Source organism: Daucus carota, chromosome 3 (genome assembly GCF_001625215.2).
Source record: "Daucus carota subsp. sativus chromosome 3, DH1 v3.0, whole genome shotgun sequence".
NCBI classification, from domain to species: domain Eukaryota; kingdom Viridiplantae; phylum Streptophyta; class Magnoliopsida; order Apiales; family Apiaceae; genus Daucus; species Daucus carota.
The window spans coordinates 49,428,727-49,443,188 of record NC_030383.2 but is presented as its reverse complement, the minus strand read 5'-3'; the positions used below and the strand labels follow the sequence as shown (position 1 = coordinate 49,443,188).

At 35.0% G+C, this 14,462-nt stretch overlaps 2 protein-coding genes across 2 annotated transcripts; one reads left to right on the top strand and one right to left on the bottom strand.

Moving 5' to 3' along the window:
• The first annotated feature begins 82 nt into the window (after positions 1-82).
• LOC108211022 (uncharacterized) lies at positions 83-2,326 on the top strand. The gene is made up of 4 exons (XM_017382501.2): positions 83-244; positions 413-590; positions 689-752; positions 1,692-2,326. The coding sequence occupies exons 1-4, from the start codon at positions 148-150 to the stop codon at positions 1,959-1,961; spliced, it is 609 nt and encodes a 202-aa protein (XP_017237990.1). The 5' UTR covers positions 83-147; the 3' UTR covers positions 1,962-2,326.
• Positions 2,327-5,554: 3,228 nt separating this feature from the next.
• On the bottom strand, positions 5,555-12,641 carry LOC108212621 (kinesin-like protein KIN-14M). The gene is made up of 18 exons (XM_064090096.1): positions 12,599-12,641; positions 12,356-12,510; positions 12,158-12,268; positions 11,713-11,884; positions 11,105-11,232; positions 10,905-10,985; positions 10,722-10,799; positions 10,481-10,645; positions 9,445-10,317; positions 9,278-9,359; positions 9,100-9,195; positions 8,843-9,022; positions 8,622-8,728; positions 8,365-8,540; positions 7,995-8,159; positions 7,625-7,878; positions 6,364-6,536; positions 5,555-6,016 (listed from the first exon to the last, which is right to left on the bottom strand). The coding sequence occupies exons 1-18, from the start codon at positions 12,639-12,641 to the stop codon at positions 5,897-5,899; spliced, it is 3,159 nt and encodes a 1,052-aa protein (XP_063946166.1). The 3' UTR covers positions 5,555-5,896.
• Positions 12,642-14,462: the final 1,821 nt, after the last annotated feature.

The window sequence follows — 14,462 nt, the reverse complement described above, 5'->3', positions numbered from 1 at the left end:
AAAAATATCCTAATTTAACAATTCGAAAAATAACAATAAAATATTCCAAGAACAAAAAAATATAGAAAAATCCTCACCGAAAGATACACTCGCCTGTGATTCTAGCATATCCCTCTATGGTATGTGTCACACACACATACTGTTTGTATGTATATATACTCTCCCCTCTCTCTCTCCCCCATCTCTTTCTCTCTCTCTCTCCCTGTCTGTTTCAATCCGGAAGAGCTCCCTTCATCAAACCCAAGTGAGTTTCTCCTCGTTTTCTCTGCCCCTTTTCTTTATACACAAACACATATTCACTTGTGTGTATACATATACATAAACATCATATTTCACTGAGCTTTTTTAGCTATCTTATACTGTAACATATATTCATGTGTTGTAATTCTCGATATTGATTTTGTTTGTGTAGAAAGGGCGTTGATTGTGTGGATCTGTAGAGAAATAAAAGAGAGAGAGACCAAGATGAAGAGATGTGCATATAATAACAGCAGCAGCAACAACAGCAACGCCGCCTATGGTTGTTCCGGTGGCTCAGGCGGTGTTGTTTGTCCCAAGCCTCGCCGTGTGCGACTCTTGAATTTGTCGAAGTTTGTTCTCGCACCCCTTTTTTTTAAAGATTGTGTTTTTATGATTTTGCCCTCATTTGGGTTCATTTTGTTGAGCTAATTTGTGTGTTGTTTGGTAGTTTTCAAGTGGAGAATAGTGATTCAAGAGGCGGGTCGGACCTCCTTGACATGATTCTCTCCAAGGTATTCACTTTCTTATATCTTTCCATTTGCTAATTTTTTTATTTATTTAATCTGTGATTTTGCTGATTTTCTTGGTTTAATTTGTGATTTTGCTGGGTTTTTTTGTTTGTTATGTGATTTGATGGGTTTTTTGCTTTGTAATCTGTGGATTTTGTGTGAAAAGGTTGAATCTTTGATTGTTACTTGGAATCTTGAAGCTTGTTAGGTTAGGTTGCAGTGTTCTTTATGTGTTTCTGTGTGTCTCATGTTCATAAAGTTATTGTTTTTGAGAATTTTTTGAGGGGAAATGGATGGTTGTGTTAAAAAATTGAATCCTGATTTAGTCATCTTAAAATTATGAAGCTTGTCAGGTAAAATTATGGGGATTGTGCAATTCTCTATGTGTGTTTCTCGTGTTTATAAACTTATTGTTGTTATGTTACACTGAGGGGAAAGGGATCTGTGTTATTTTGTAGTATAAAGATTGAATCTTGAACTATTTACTTGTGAATGATAAAGCTTGTTGGGTTAACTTGCAAAGAGTTTGTAGTTTCGTGTTTTGTAATCCTTGGTGTAAATTGTATTTGTTGATGTTATGCACCAGGATTGTGAGAGTACGGATCTCAGATGTGGGACTGTACAAGGGCTTATAAACATATAACGTCATCTTGTACTATGAACTTGATTACGTAGTCTCTCTTGGATGTATGATAGAAAGTAATCATTGTTTGATATGATTACGTAAACTAGTTTGTGAACGAGTTCAAGATGTTTCAACTACAACTGTCAAATTTATTAGGTGGACTTGTCGTATGTAAATAATTTATTTTGCTTCTACCTTGAGTTCCTCTTTAATGATCAAGCGTTACGTAATTTTATTGACGTGTGTATTAGTTATGCATTTATGATTATGCATACAGTTGTGATTGATTTGCTGTATAACCTTGTTCTGTTTAATAGGGAAGTTATGGTGCTGAAAAGTCCAATAATCAGATTCCTTCCTCGCCGCCATTTTTTATGGGGTCTCCGCCAACCAGGGCTACAAACCCGGTGGTCCAAGATGCTCACTTTGGGACTGATAAACCGGGTTCATTTTCGCCAGCTGAAGCATCACCATCATCACAGCGCAAGAATGGGGGATGTTCTCGGGGAAAGTTTGGGCAAACGCCAGCTGCAGTTAGGATCGAAGGTTTTAACTGCGGAAACTGCAGCGTTTCTGCTGTGGCATAGAAAACATATATACATATATATCTATATATCTATGTAGATAACCCCAAAGGGTGAGAAACCACTGGGGCAATTTGCGGAGAGAGAGGTACTGTGTTTAGTTTGTGGATATATAGAGTTTAAGATGTTTAAACTTTTTACTGACTTGTGGTATGTCAATCTAAAATGTAAATTATTATGTAAAACTTCGCTTCTGAAAGGTCGGAGTCTAATTAAATAAAGAAAATTGCAAAAGCTCTCTTTAGGATAGAATTTTGGTCCAGGCATGGTTTTGGTAGTTTTGGAGAGCTTTTGTGACTTGAGTTTCTTATCTGTCTTGTCCTTCATTGTAACCGAAAATTAGGAGGCAAGGTAGATTTGCTTTTTCATATTCGTCCTTGCGACAACTTTTCCCTTTCTTTCCCGTGCTAATTCTTCATTATGAAGAGCTGTATAGAAGTGCGCTGGACTTATTTTTGCCTTATTATTGCCGTAATCTCAATTTAGGTTGTAATTATGCATAAATTTCATTGATGGTATTTGCTTTTTTATCTGCATTCAAACAGTTGTAGTTCTGATGGTGATCCTATCAACTATCAAGCTATCAGCTATCGGTTGATAAAGGTTGGATCCCTCGGAAGTTTTTTATTACTCATATTTGAATTCACAATAATTTTTGTATGTATTTGGATTCTGCTTCGAATCTGTATTCTTGTGCTAGATATTTGCTGCTGAAATATCGAGTGATTCCAGAAAGGGAAGGGTGTGGGGCTTAGAAGTGAAGTTTCATGTGATTACAAGGCAAAAAGGCACTTCTTGCCTCTTGGTTTTTTTGTGTTTAGTTTTCACAGTGCTGGATGGTTCCTGTACTTGATATTATGTGATATGTTGGGGGAGGTGGGCATGGCTGCCCTTTAATCCAGGTTTGGTGAATTACGGGTCGGTATGGAAATGTGGTGTTCAGGCTGAATTTTTGCCGACACAAGGTTTAGGCATCTTGCAGCAAATTAGGTATTGATAACCATGAAACAAAAGGTTACAACCACATATATGTCCAGTTCTAGGTATTTCGGGGTTCCGTAAATGTGTCGATTCGGGTGTCGTAAGTGTAAATGTGTCTGATTCGGATGTTGTCGTAGGTGTCGTCGTAAATATGTCCATTCAGATGTTATAAATAACTGTAAATGTATGTGTCGATTCGGGTGTCGTCGTAAATATGTCGATTCGGATGTTATAAATGTGTTGATTTCGGGTGGTGTCGTAAATGTGTCAATTTTGTTTACAAAAAGTATTACGAGGAACCTACCCACATGCGTGTATTAGAAAAATCCCAAGTGAGAAGCTGGGACTAGGAAAGCTTTATGGAGACGTGGCTCTGAGGATAAAGGATAGGTGAGGTGTGCTGAAGATAAGTAGATAATATCAAACAAAAGCACCCGTCAGCGGCCTGCCGCAAGGGGCGTATAAAGAAATGATAGCAAGTTGCTCTGAGAATACAATGGAATATGTATTTGTTTGAGGGGGCGAGGGGTTTATTAACAATAGCGACTTGCCAGGCTTTGTTTTACAAGACTTTATGGGGGGTCAGCCCACTGGATTTTAATATCTTCTGAAATATGCTGGATCTGGTCGGAGAGCATCTGCATGCACGGACACATTCATGCCGTGTGTTCGGTGACGGAATCATGATTTCGAAAGAAAATGTGAAGTCTTCCGAAGACAATATTCGGTGACGGAATCATGATTTCGAAAGAAAATGTGAAGTCTTCCGAAGACAAAATCACGATTTTGAAAAAAAATAAAGAAACGTTACTTTCGAAAGCAGAGGTTCATCAGACCTCAAAATCGATTTTTAATCCATCAAATCATGGTGCGCAGAATCGTTCATTAACGGAGCCAAAAAATATATACATCATAAATGGGAAAATAGATTTTTTTGCCACCCAACTTATTATTTGTTTAGAAACCTACCACTGAACTATAATTTTTTTCTTTTTTGTCACTAATGTTAGGTTCGGACCTTTTTTTGTCACTAACGTTAGGTTCGGATTTGATTATTAACACTATATTATTTTTTTAGTATTATTAAAATATAGTGTTAGTCTGCAATATAATGGCGATCTGATATGTGTCTATATCTTTATGTTGTGTCCCAGGTAGTTTACCTTGGAGGACGAGAGTTGGACACTCATTTTGAGACTCCAAAAAATTTCAAAAATTATTTTATTTTATTTTTTCTGAATAAAATTTAATGTTGGTTTTTTTTCCTTAAAAAAACGTTGGATTTTTTCTTGTCACTAACGTTATGTTTTAATTTGATTATTAACAATATGTTATTTTTTTAGCATTATAAAAATATAGTGGTAGTCTGCAATATTATGGTCATATGATATGTGTCTATAACATTATATACAGTCATCTATGTGTCCCTTAGCTAGTTTACCTTGAAGTATGAGAGTTTAACAGGTATTTTAAGAATCTAAAAAATTTAGTTTTATGAATTATTTTAAGACTCCACAAATATATGGTATCACTTGACTTTATAGTTCTTTACCACTACTTGTCACGTATTTTAAGGTTACCACTTTTTATAAATATAGTTCCATAAGTTAATTTTGAGATTTCCTTTCTGAGTAAAAAAATCCGTACTCTCGTCCTCTAAGATAAACTACCTAGGACACATTTAGGGCATTTCCCAAAATGCCCCTTCAAAAGTTAACGGTAACGGCAGAAGATAACGGAAAGAGTGCAAAGTGTCTACGGGTTAAAAATAAGGGGCTGCATAGTGTTTATTCCAAAACTATTAGGTGCAATGTGCAACATGCTGAAATTAAAGGGGTGCCAAATGCAATTAACTCTTAAAAGAATAACATAGTGTTAATAAACAAATCCGAACCTAACGTTAGTGACAAAAAAAAAATCCGAACCTAATATTAGTGGCAAAAAAGAAAAAAATTATAGTTCAGTGGTAGGTTTCTAAACAAATAATAAGTTGGGTGGTAAAAAAATCTATTTTCCCTAAAAACTCTTCAATTAACCCAAGTTATCAAAAAAAATAAAAAATAATTGCTGGTAGAAACTTGAGTGAACACGGGAAAAAAGTGAAGGCAGTGGGGATGGTCTACTGCATGGAGCGTAACTAGCTTTCATTCAACTTTAATGCATATGGTTTTTTGGTCTACTGAATACCTACAATTTGACAGAACTCGGAAAGGGAATATAACGTCTTCACTGATGAAACGAGTTTTTGCCTACTGTCGGCAATTTTTGTGTTTCATCATGCCAACACGAAATATATAGATTTTAATTTCATGTTATGATGTTATGTTTGTGTTTTTATTTTTGAAGTACATAACACACCATAAAGTATATGATATTTAAATAAAATAAAATTTATTACACACACACACACACACACACATATATATATATATTAATATATTTAATTACAACATTTATAATAAAAAATCAATATTTAGATATGTATATAAATGTTAATATTTTATTTTATTCATCTCGTATTTTTCATATATAATATCATGTATTTTTTTGTACATAATTTTTGTGTCAGTGTTCGTGTTTGAAATTCCCGTATACGGATTTTGTTTGGGTTTGAGTTTCTTGAACATAACACAAAAGTACGCTAGATAAAAATACACGAACCGATTGTTCGCGGTATAGTTCTATGGCACCCTCATACTTGAGCTTACAAAATATTACCTTTTGGTAAGTTCTCATAAAGGTTTTGAATCCTGAAGGAAGTGATCACTTTATATAGAACTGTCATGGTCTGTACAATAGAAAGTCCACTATCAGACATCATCTCTTCAAATACCCCAATATATGTTGAAACATACTGTCGGGAACTAGCCGAGCAGTAGGATCCTGATCAGAATCTGCATTTATCTTTTCCAAACAAATAATATTAAGCTTTGTTAAGAAATGCATCCTGTGTAAATTCAGATTGAAGGAGAATTCTGATACCTCGTTGCAACTGCACGTTTCTCTCCATTTTTCAGCTGCTGCAGTCTCGATATCTCCTCGTCTTTCTTTCCTATTGTATCTTTTAGAGACGCGACCTGTAAAGGTGAAAAAATGCATTTTAGAAGCATCTCATGATATAGCATGCATGAACAGAAAACAATGTCCATGAAGGAATTTCATTTCTGCACAATCTTATTTACGCCAGGAAATATTCCAGTTCTATGTAACACAAACTTGGAGGACTACAACTGCTCGCCTGATAACGTGTAAATTAAATTTCTGTGGTTATCCAATCTGCAATCAGTTATCCCTTCCAACATATCTTACAGGCTGACCTACCCATCCCCGTGTGTCTCATTATGTAGTGTTTTGCTCACTAGTGGACATTCTTATATTTAAACGAGAAGATCTGACAGACTGAAGGATGTGAAAATTTGAGCACCTGTTCCATCAATTCTTTAACATCGTTGCCCTCCTTGGTCTCTTTGCTGCTCCGTGCAGCACCAAGCTCAACTCCGGAAACCCTTTCAGCAAACTTCAAGGTACTAAGGCTTTCCGTATATGAGATAGCTTCAGGATTAAGCTGCACAAACATAATTGTCTTTGCTTGACCACCTGTGTTATTAGATAGAGAGATTATGGTTGTGTTAATGCAATTATGAATCTACAGTTGGGATAAAACTCAAATTTCTCTGCGGCTCGTGCCTTCCTACCACTGTATTAAGACAACTTACATATGACGATTCAAATTCTATTTTAGTTTTTCAACTTTTGATTGGAAACGTTTCAGAAGAATAGCAGAACAGCTCTCAATCCTCTAGAAATCACGAGATATCTAGTTTATGGTATTCCTAGAAATACATCGATGAAGCCTTAAAATTTAAATCAATCAGTGGTAAATTTGTGACAGTCATTGAGAACAATGTTTCTTTAGTCTTTACAAAAGTACTTCTGAAGATAGACAATTTTTTACTTCAGATTATCCCCCGTCAGAATCCAAATGTCACATGAATGTTTCAATCAAGCAGAATTACATGATTACCTAATTATTATTATTCCTAGTTACTTACCAATTGAACTTAAACACGTAATTACCCGGATTATTGTATCTAAATAAACCTTGGAAGAGTAAGCATATTTTTTGCTATGTTACCCAGAAAGAGTGTCGGACAAGGGTGTGGATCTGTCGGATTCGTAGTTTAAGGATATGGATTCGAAATTGGACAAGGGTCCGGGATTGAGCATAAAATCGTAACATAAATGTAATTATACCTATTATTTTCTGATTATTTACAATTTTAACAATGGTGTCTTCTACCAGCAAAACATACACATAAGTGTGTTTATGTCAAATTTCTGAACATTACTCAAGAAACAGGGCAACTGCTCATCTATGAACATTACTCCCTATAAACGAGTTGTCATGAGGCCTTGTAAAACCATTTGAATTACATTTCTATATTAAAGTGTGTGGTTTTCATAAAAACGGAAATATTGGAGAGTTCGAGTAACAGAATTCTTTGACCTAAATGTAACTGGCAACTGTCTACAGTAAATTAAGGTCTTGCTAATATATTGGACTGTATTTTGTATAAGACAATTTGTTGAATTGAATAGTTTGATGAGATACTAATAGCTTGTAAATCACTGAAATGATTCAAAATAACAAATTAGAAGATCAGGAATGGATGATAAGTATGTACCTAGAGAACTTTGAAGAACTTGAGTGAGCTTGCTATTTCTGTATGGAACATGAGCACTTTTTTGTGCCAAAGCGAAGATGACATCTCCAAGTGCTGCTAAAGATTTGTTTATATGTTGTGCTTCCTTGAGTCGATCTCCAGTTACCTCAGAGCGGTCTATCCTTTCACTTCCAGCAAGATCCACCAAGTGGAGATTGCCACGCAACAATGAACCAGTCTTTAAATCCGTCCCACGAGCATGGACTGTTAAAACACTGCATATGTGTAATGAAATTAGAAACATAAATCTTCAATAAATTAAAATTGAAATGAGAAACATCTAAACGCATAGAAGAATGTGGGGGAAAAACTTGAAATTTGAAGAAAGAACCTGTGTGATCGGCTGCTCCTTTCATTCATGGCAGTGGAACTCTTTGCTCTATTTTTAAGTCCAATTTCCATGAATTCCATTACGTCAGAGCTTGATTGTACAGGATGCATGCTAGCATCGGGGACAGCTAAGCCACTTGCTTGGGAGTTGGACGAAACCCCTAGTGTGTGCAAATTAAGGAAACCATAGGCTTGATACATGATAAGATAAAAATTAGACAATGAAGCACTTTGTAAAGTTCAATTTGGAACTTCGTGAACCCAAACAAATGTAAAATGTAATGACGCAAGGGATGAATTTTGACACAACACAATAATCTGTGTAAACATATCTCCATGGGAAAAGTTAGAGCATATATATGAAAGGATATTTCTTCTGAGAACCACTTGACAGTAAATCACGAACTTGTTCATTATATATTTCGACCATCTGAACCCCTATTTCATATGCACAAGTTCTTCCTCTTCTTTGAGAAATATTAAAAAGGTCATTCATGGCTCGATAGTTGACCCCCCATTCCTCTTCAGAAGCTCCATCAGGGCCCGACTGCAGTGAAAGTTATTAATGTAAGCAAGCTAACAATACGAAAGTTTACCCTTAAAAGTAACGCATAATAAAGGCTCATACCATAGTATACGTTTTCCCTGAGCCAGTTTGACCATATGCAAATATACATACATTATATCCATCCAAAACAGATTGTATTAATGGTCGGATTTCGGAATATACATCCACTGTCAATTTCCACGAGAAATGTTATTATTTTCACTATTTAAGTAAAATAAAAGCAATCTAAAATATTTACAAGAATGTTTCTTAGAGCACAATAGATGCTATGATTGAAAAACCTTGAGTTGCTTTTGAGCCATAGACTTGATTAAACTTAAATGAGCGCCTGACTTCTTTTCCTTGTTTTGATGGATTTACAACTGTTAGCTCCCCATTATCACCCACGTATTCAACAATTGACTGCTTTGCCTTTTGTCCAGGAAGGAACGGTCTAATCCGACAGTACACTCTGATATTCCCTACTCAAGAAGGTTTAAAAGAAATAAAAAGACTGAGCTCATTTAAAAGCATAATACATTGCATGTAACAGTGGTACCTTTTAGGTCTTGGAGCTCTTTATTCATCTTCCGGTTTTCAGTTAGGACTACATGATAGTTTTCAGCTGCCTTTTCTAATACCTTGATCTTTGTCCCTAAACAAAGTTAAATAAATTTTTGAGCACAGAAGACACGTAACATAAAGTAGCAAGTTGTCAGCTGAATATTAAACCGAACCTAGGCGACTAAAATCGTCCACATAACTCTTTTGTGTTTGTGTAACCTCCTGCCTCATTGCTACAGAAGAAATTTTTAGCTCCTGAAAGATAGTTTATGCTCATTGAACTATAAAAGATGATAGTCATTATGTCTAAAATAACATACACAATGTATACTGAGCATACCCGCAGAACACTTATCTGAAACTCTGCACATATTTGGTAAATGTGCTCTCTTTTTTTCCATCTCCGACTTTCTGATTGTATAGTGGTCTCTAGCTCTCTAATTCTACTTTTTGACTCTGTCAAGTATCGCTCAAGTTCCTTTAGCTTCTCCTCTAGATCTTGTTGAACTCCTTTAGCTTCCGTTTCCAATTGCAAGCACTTTTGCTCATAACCTTTCCTAGTTGTTTCCAGCTCTTGCTTTAGCAAATTAATATCTTGGGCTCCATTAGCATCCGTGTTCATTTGTAGTCGGAGCTGATCATAATTGTTTTTAGCTATTTCCAACTCTTTCTTTAATGATTCGACTTCTTGGCTTCCTTTAGCTGCTATTTCCACTTGTGAACGAAGCTGCTCATAATTTTCCTTAGTTGTTTCCAGCTCTTGCATTATAGAGGTAATATCACGAGATCCATTAGGATCTGTATCCATTTGTATCCGGAGCTGTTCATAATTTTTTTTAGCTATTTCCAACTCTTCCTTCAAAGATTTGATTTCTTGGCTTTCCTCGGCGGTTGCTTCCATTTGTAAGCAAAGCTGTTCATAATTTTTCTTAGTTGTTTCCAGTTCCTTCCTGAGAGAGATTATTTCGTTATTGTTGTTGTTATCTCCCTTCTCGAGACATACACTTTCATGATTGTTGTTATCTTCCTTCTTGAGAGATGCACTTTCATGATTGTTGCTATCTTCTTTCTTATAAGATAAACTTTCATAATGGTTGTTTTCTTCCTTCTTCAAAGACTCAGTTTTATGATTATTGCTATCCTTTTGGTTTATCGGTTTTGGTACATCTAGCAGTTCAGCTTTCTTTTTTCCTTCTGTTATAACCTTCTGAGCCTAGCATAATAGCTTAAAAACTGATTACTTGTATCCAATAAAATAAAATAAAAGTTGAGAGAAGCTTAAAGTATGAACCAGGGTTCGACAGATATTTCCATGAGTAATAAGACCTAACTATTTGACATCTATTGACATGGGTCTACATCCTCTAACAGGTGACAGTAAGAAGACACAAATAATCAGTGAATGGAAATCGTATCAAGAGAGAACATTTGCAGATGCCATATGCTACCTGTGTCTCTTCACCAGTCCCAGCTGCAAGAGCTTCAAGAACTTTGATTCTTGACTGGTATTTCTCCTCCCGTACCTTGAACAGCTGGTTTTGCTGCAGGTAGAACGAAAAATAATGAGGCTGATGCAGTCATTATGCTGAAAAAGCACCAAATTTCTGTGAACGTTACAGTTTTCAAGTGCTCTGCTTGTGTAAAAATCCGTCTCTCAATCTCTTGGACGACTTTTCTCAATAGGCATGCCACACGCTATGGAAAGAAAGAAAGAACTGTCAGTAGAATCTCTATGTAGTTAATTTTGTACACTATATGAAAATGGAAAACTACTTTGTTTCAGCTTTCTTGTTTGCTTACATAAGGTATTTCACCATTCTTTCTTTGACCCTCATCTAAAATTCCATTCACGACACTTAAAAGTGACTGTGTTGGCGCATTCTGCAGAAAAGAAAATGCATCAAAGAAGCCTTAGTTCAGAATACCATAGAATATCAACTAAAAGGTGGCCACATTTTAGAGCGATCAACACAAATGAAAATGTGTCTTATTAAACATACATCGAAACGGGTTGAGTTTATCATTTCTGATATCTTCGCAGAAGGTATATCTGCATAGCACCCATGCTTTATCTGAAACACTTCTTGGAAGTTATTGCCTACATGATGCAGTAACGCTGCTGATGGTTCTGAACAATAGGAGGAAGGTCCAGAATATTAGTCAATCGGATTGAGAGATATTGTAAATATACTTGGAAAATAAAACAATGAACTTTGGCAAATTCAGTTACCAATGTACATATGTATGTTACCTTACAAGTATATAATCTAAAAAATCCACAACAACTAAATACATGAACAGTATCTACATTAAGATCCGAGAAAGTCTACAGAATCTTTGCACTGTGGTGGATACAGAATAATTCTTAATTTGTGAATTTCCAGTTCGCGTTGTGTCTCTTCAGGAAAACAATATCTCTTTATCGTTCTTATTATTTTTCCAGTAATGATCAACTGCAGAAATTTTAATACCCATGTCTCGGCTGAGGCTTGAGCGTCACCCTCTTGTTATCAAGAAAAGAGAGAGGAACTCGCTAGGCTACAATGCTAGGCCTAAAAATACCTACTTTTATCAGACATAAAAGTGAAAAGACAGAGAAGCAACATACCTGACTTGAGTGGACTGCGCAAAAGGCGATAGAAGCTTGACTCTGATGAACCTTTGTGCGTCACACTAAATGGACTGGCTAAACTAGCAGCAGAAAGTTCATATCCCCCACCGTTCACTATAAGCCGTGATCTAAGGGTTAGCAGGCAGTCTATCACAATTTTCATCGATCCCTGTATGATATTAATAAGATAACAAGTAGAGAAAGAAACTGGAAGCAGAAATTAGCAACTACTAAACAATTGGGTCACGGAAATTTACTCTGGTTTATTGACCAGATGCAAAGAAGCTTACTAATGAATTTATGAATTGCAAAAGAAATTATGACAATGCCAACGATGAAGTTGATAAAAAGATGACAAAATTTTAATTCTATAAAAAAGGCAAACAAGAATTTGACCATTTGAGATCATTATATAGATGAAACAAAAGAGAAACATTATTACCTTTTCTATGTCTCTAACTTGGAATATAGGCAATCCCATCTCGTACATGGCAGCAAGAAGCTTTTTTACATTTTCTGAGCCTATCTTCGAAGAATTACCAGAACCGCTATACTGGAAAATACGAGTCTCTACTTCTTTAGTTATTATTAGACATTCAGAAATGAAAAATTGGAAGAATTTACCAAACTACTGAATTACCTCAATGGATCCTGGTTTATATTTATTCAACACCTCACATAACACACTACCATCAACCAGGAATGCTCTCAAATCCTCATCAGAAGCGTTTCCCGGCAAATTGACATTAACTAGAGTATTGTTTATCCACTCGATAAGAAGTGATCGCTGTTTATCTGGAATTCATTGAAAAAATTAATTTAGTCAGGGAATAGTTGATCAAACATAGAGGAAACTGTTTAACATTTCATATCTTCATCTCACCATGACTAGGATGAAAAACATCTGTTGATGCTTGGCGTTCCATTATGTGGAAAAACAACTAAAACTTTAAGACGAAAATATAGTCAACCCCCATATGCCAAATCCTTGAAATGACAGGACCAAGCATTTTCATCTATAAAATGGCTCAAAAACAGCATTCCTGAAAATGGAAACTGTATAATTGCATGAAAGTGAATTAGATTTTGCAGTAAAGGGTATTAAGACAAAACCATATCGAGAAGGTTGGTTCTAATCATGTTGTTCACATTCGAAAATGCATCAAGTAAGCTAGCTACCAATTCAAATATCACTCATCCACGCCTCCCCTCATACTCGAACCCTCAACTTGTGCTATCAATAAGATTGCCACTAATATTCTACATGCTAGGTACCATTAATTCACTTTAACACATAAAGAACCAAGCTCTAACATCAAAGAAAGAAGAGGTGCCATAGACATCAAAAATGCAATCTTTTCCTTATCAAACAGAAATTAATAAATAGGGTTTCAAGAATAATTACCATAATCATCAAAAATAATCTCCATTCACAATGAGGGTGAGCAAAACCTCATCTTCAGAGGAATATAAAAGCAAGAAAATCCCAGCAAAAACCCAAAAGGAAGGGCATGCAAGCTTGATAATAGGTGATTTAGATGATTACAAACTGGTAAATGTAAGTGACAACAAATTCAAGCCAGATGATTTTAAAAAGTGAAAAAAAAAAATATAATTGTATTGTTAAGTTATTATATAATGATGATTGATGTACATTTGCCTGGTTAAGCTTACTTGTGTTTGAAAGAATTCTATAACCTGTCCGTTTGGCGTGAAAGTAGGAGCACAACTCTCCCTCATCCTAAGCTTTTCCCACGTCTCTTCATTTCTCTTTCCCGGCTGGGGGAAAAATTTTACAGTTATATTTTACCCTTTCCATATATTTTGTGGCTAGATATCTGGTCAACAAGTATGAGATTATGGTGGCCTGTATATATCAATGAATTTTATTATGTTCTTTTGTAAAAAAAATGCTTCATATCAAATGGAATTTTAATTCAATATTTAATTTTTAATTTTAATTTGAGTTAAATATAAAAGAAGCGGAAAAAATAACTTTATCTGATAATTGAACAAATAAAAAGTTAAGAAATTTTTTTTTATTACTCCTTCCATCCCATTTTAAGTGTCCTGTTTTGACTTTCAACGGTCAAATTGACCAAATTTTGACCAAGCATAAAGAACAAAATCGTTATTATTTTAAAAAACTAAAAGTTACACTTTATAGTATATTGTATGGACTTTATAATGACATAAATTTTTTTATTTTTTTCAAAATTATATTATATGTTTAAATCTCAGTCAAAATTTGGTCAATTTGACCATTCAAAAGTCAAACAGGACACTTAAAATAGGATGGAAGGAGTATGTAATAATATATGTAAAGAGAAAGTTGAGAGAGCTAGACAGGAGAGAAATGATAAGATATCATTGTATATTTCATATGTGTTACACACATGTCTTTTATACAAGATTACAAAATCAGCTATAAGTAAACCAAAGGATTAACTAGTGAAAAGCCAAAGGTTTGGCTAGTAAAAAGGCAAAAGACATCCATATAAATATATTATTTATAACACTCTCCTTGGATGTCCGTCAAACGAAATAATGTCTCGTCATAGCTTTTCTGAAAAAACTCTGAGGGAGAAAGTTGAGAGAGCTAGACAAGAGAGAAAAGAGAAGATATCATTTTATATTTCATATGTGTTACACACACGTTTTTTATATAAGATTACAAAATCAATTTAGTGCAAAAGGTAAAAGTTTGGCTAGTGAAAAGCTAAAGAACATCCATATAAATATATTAT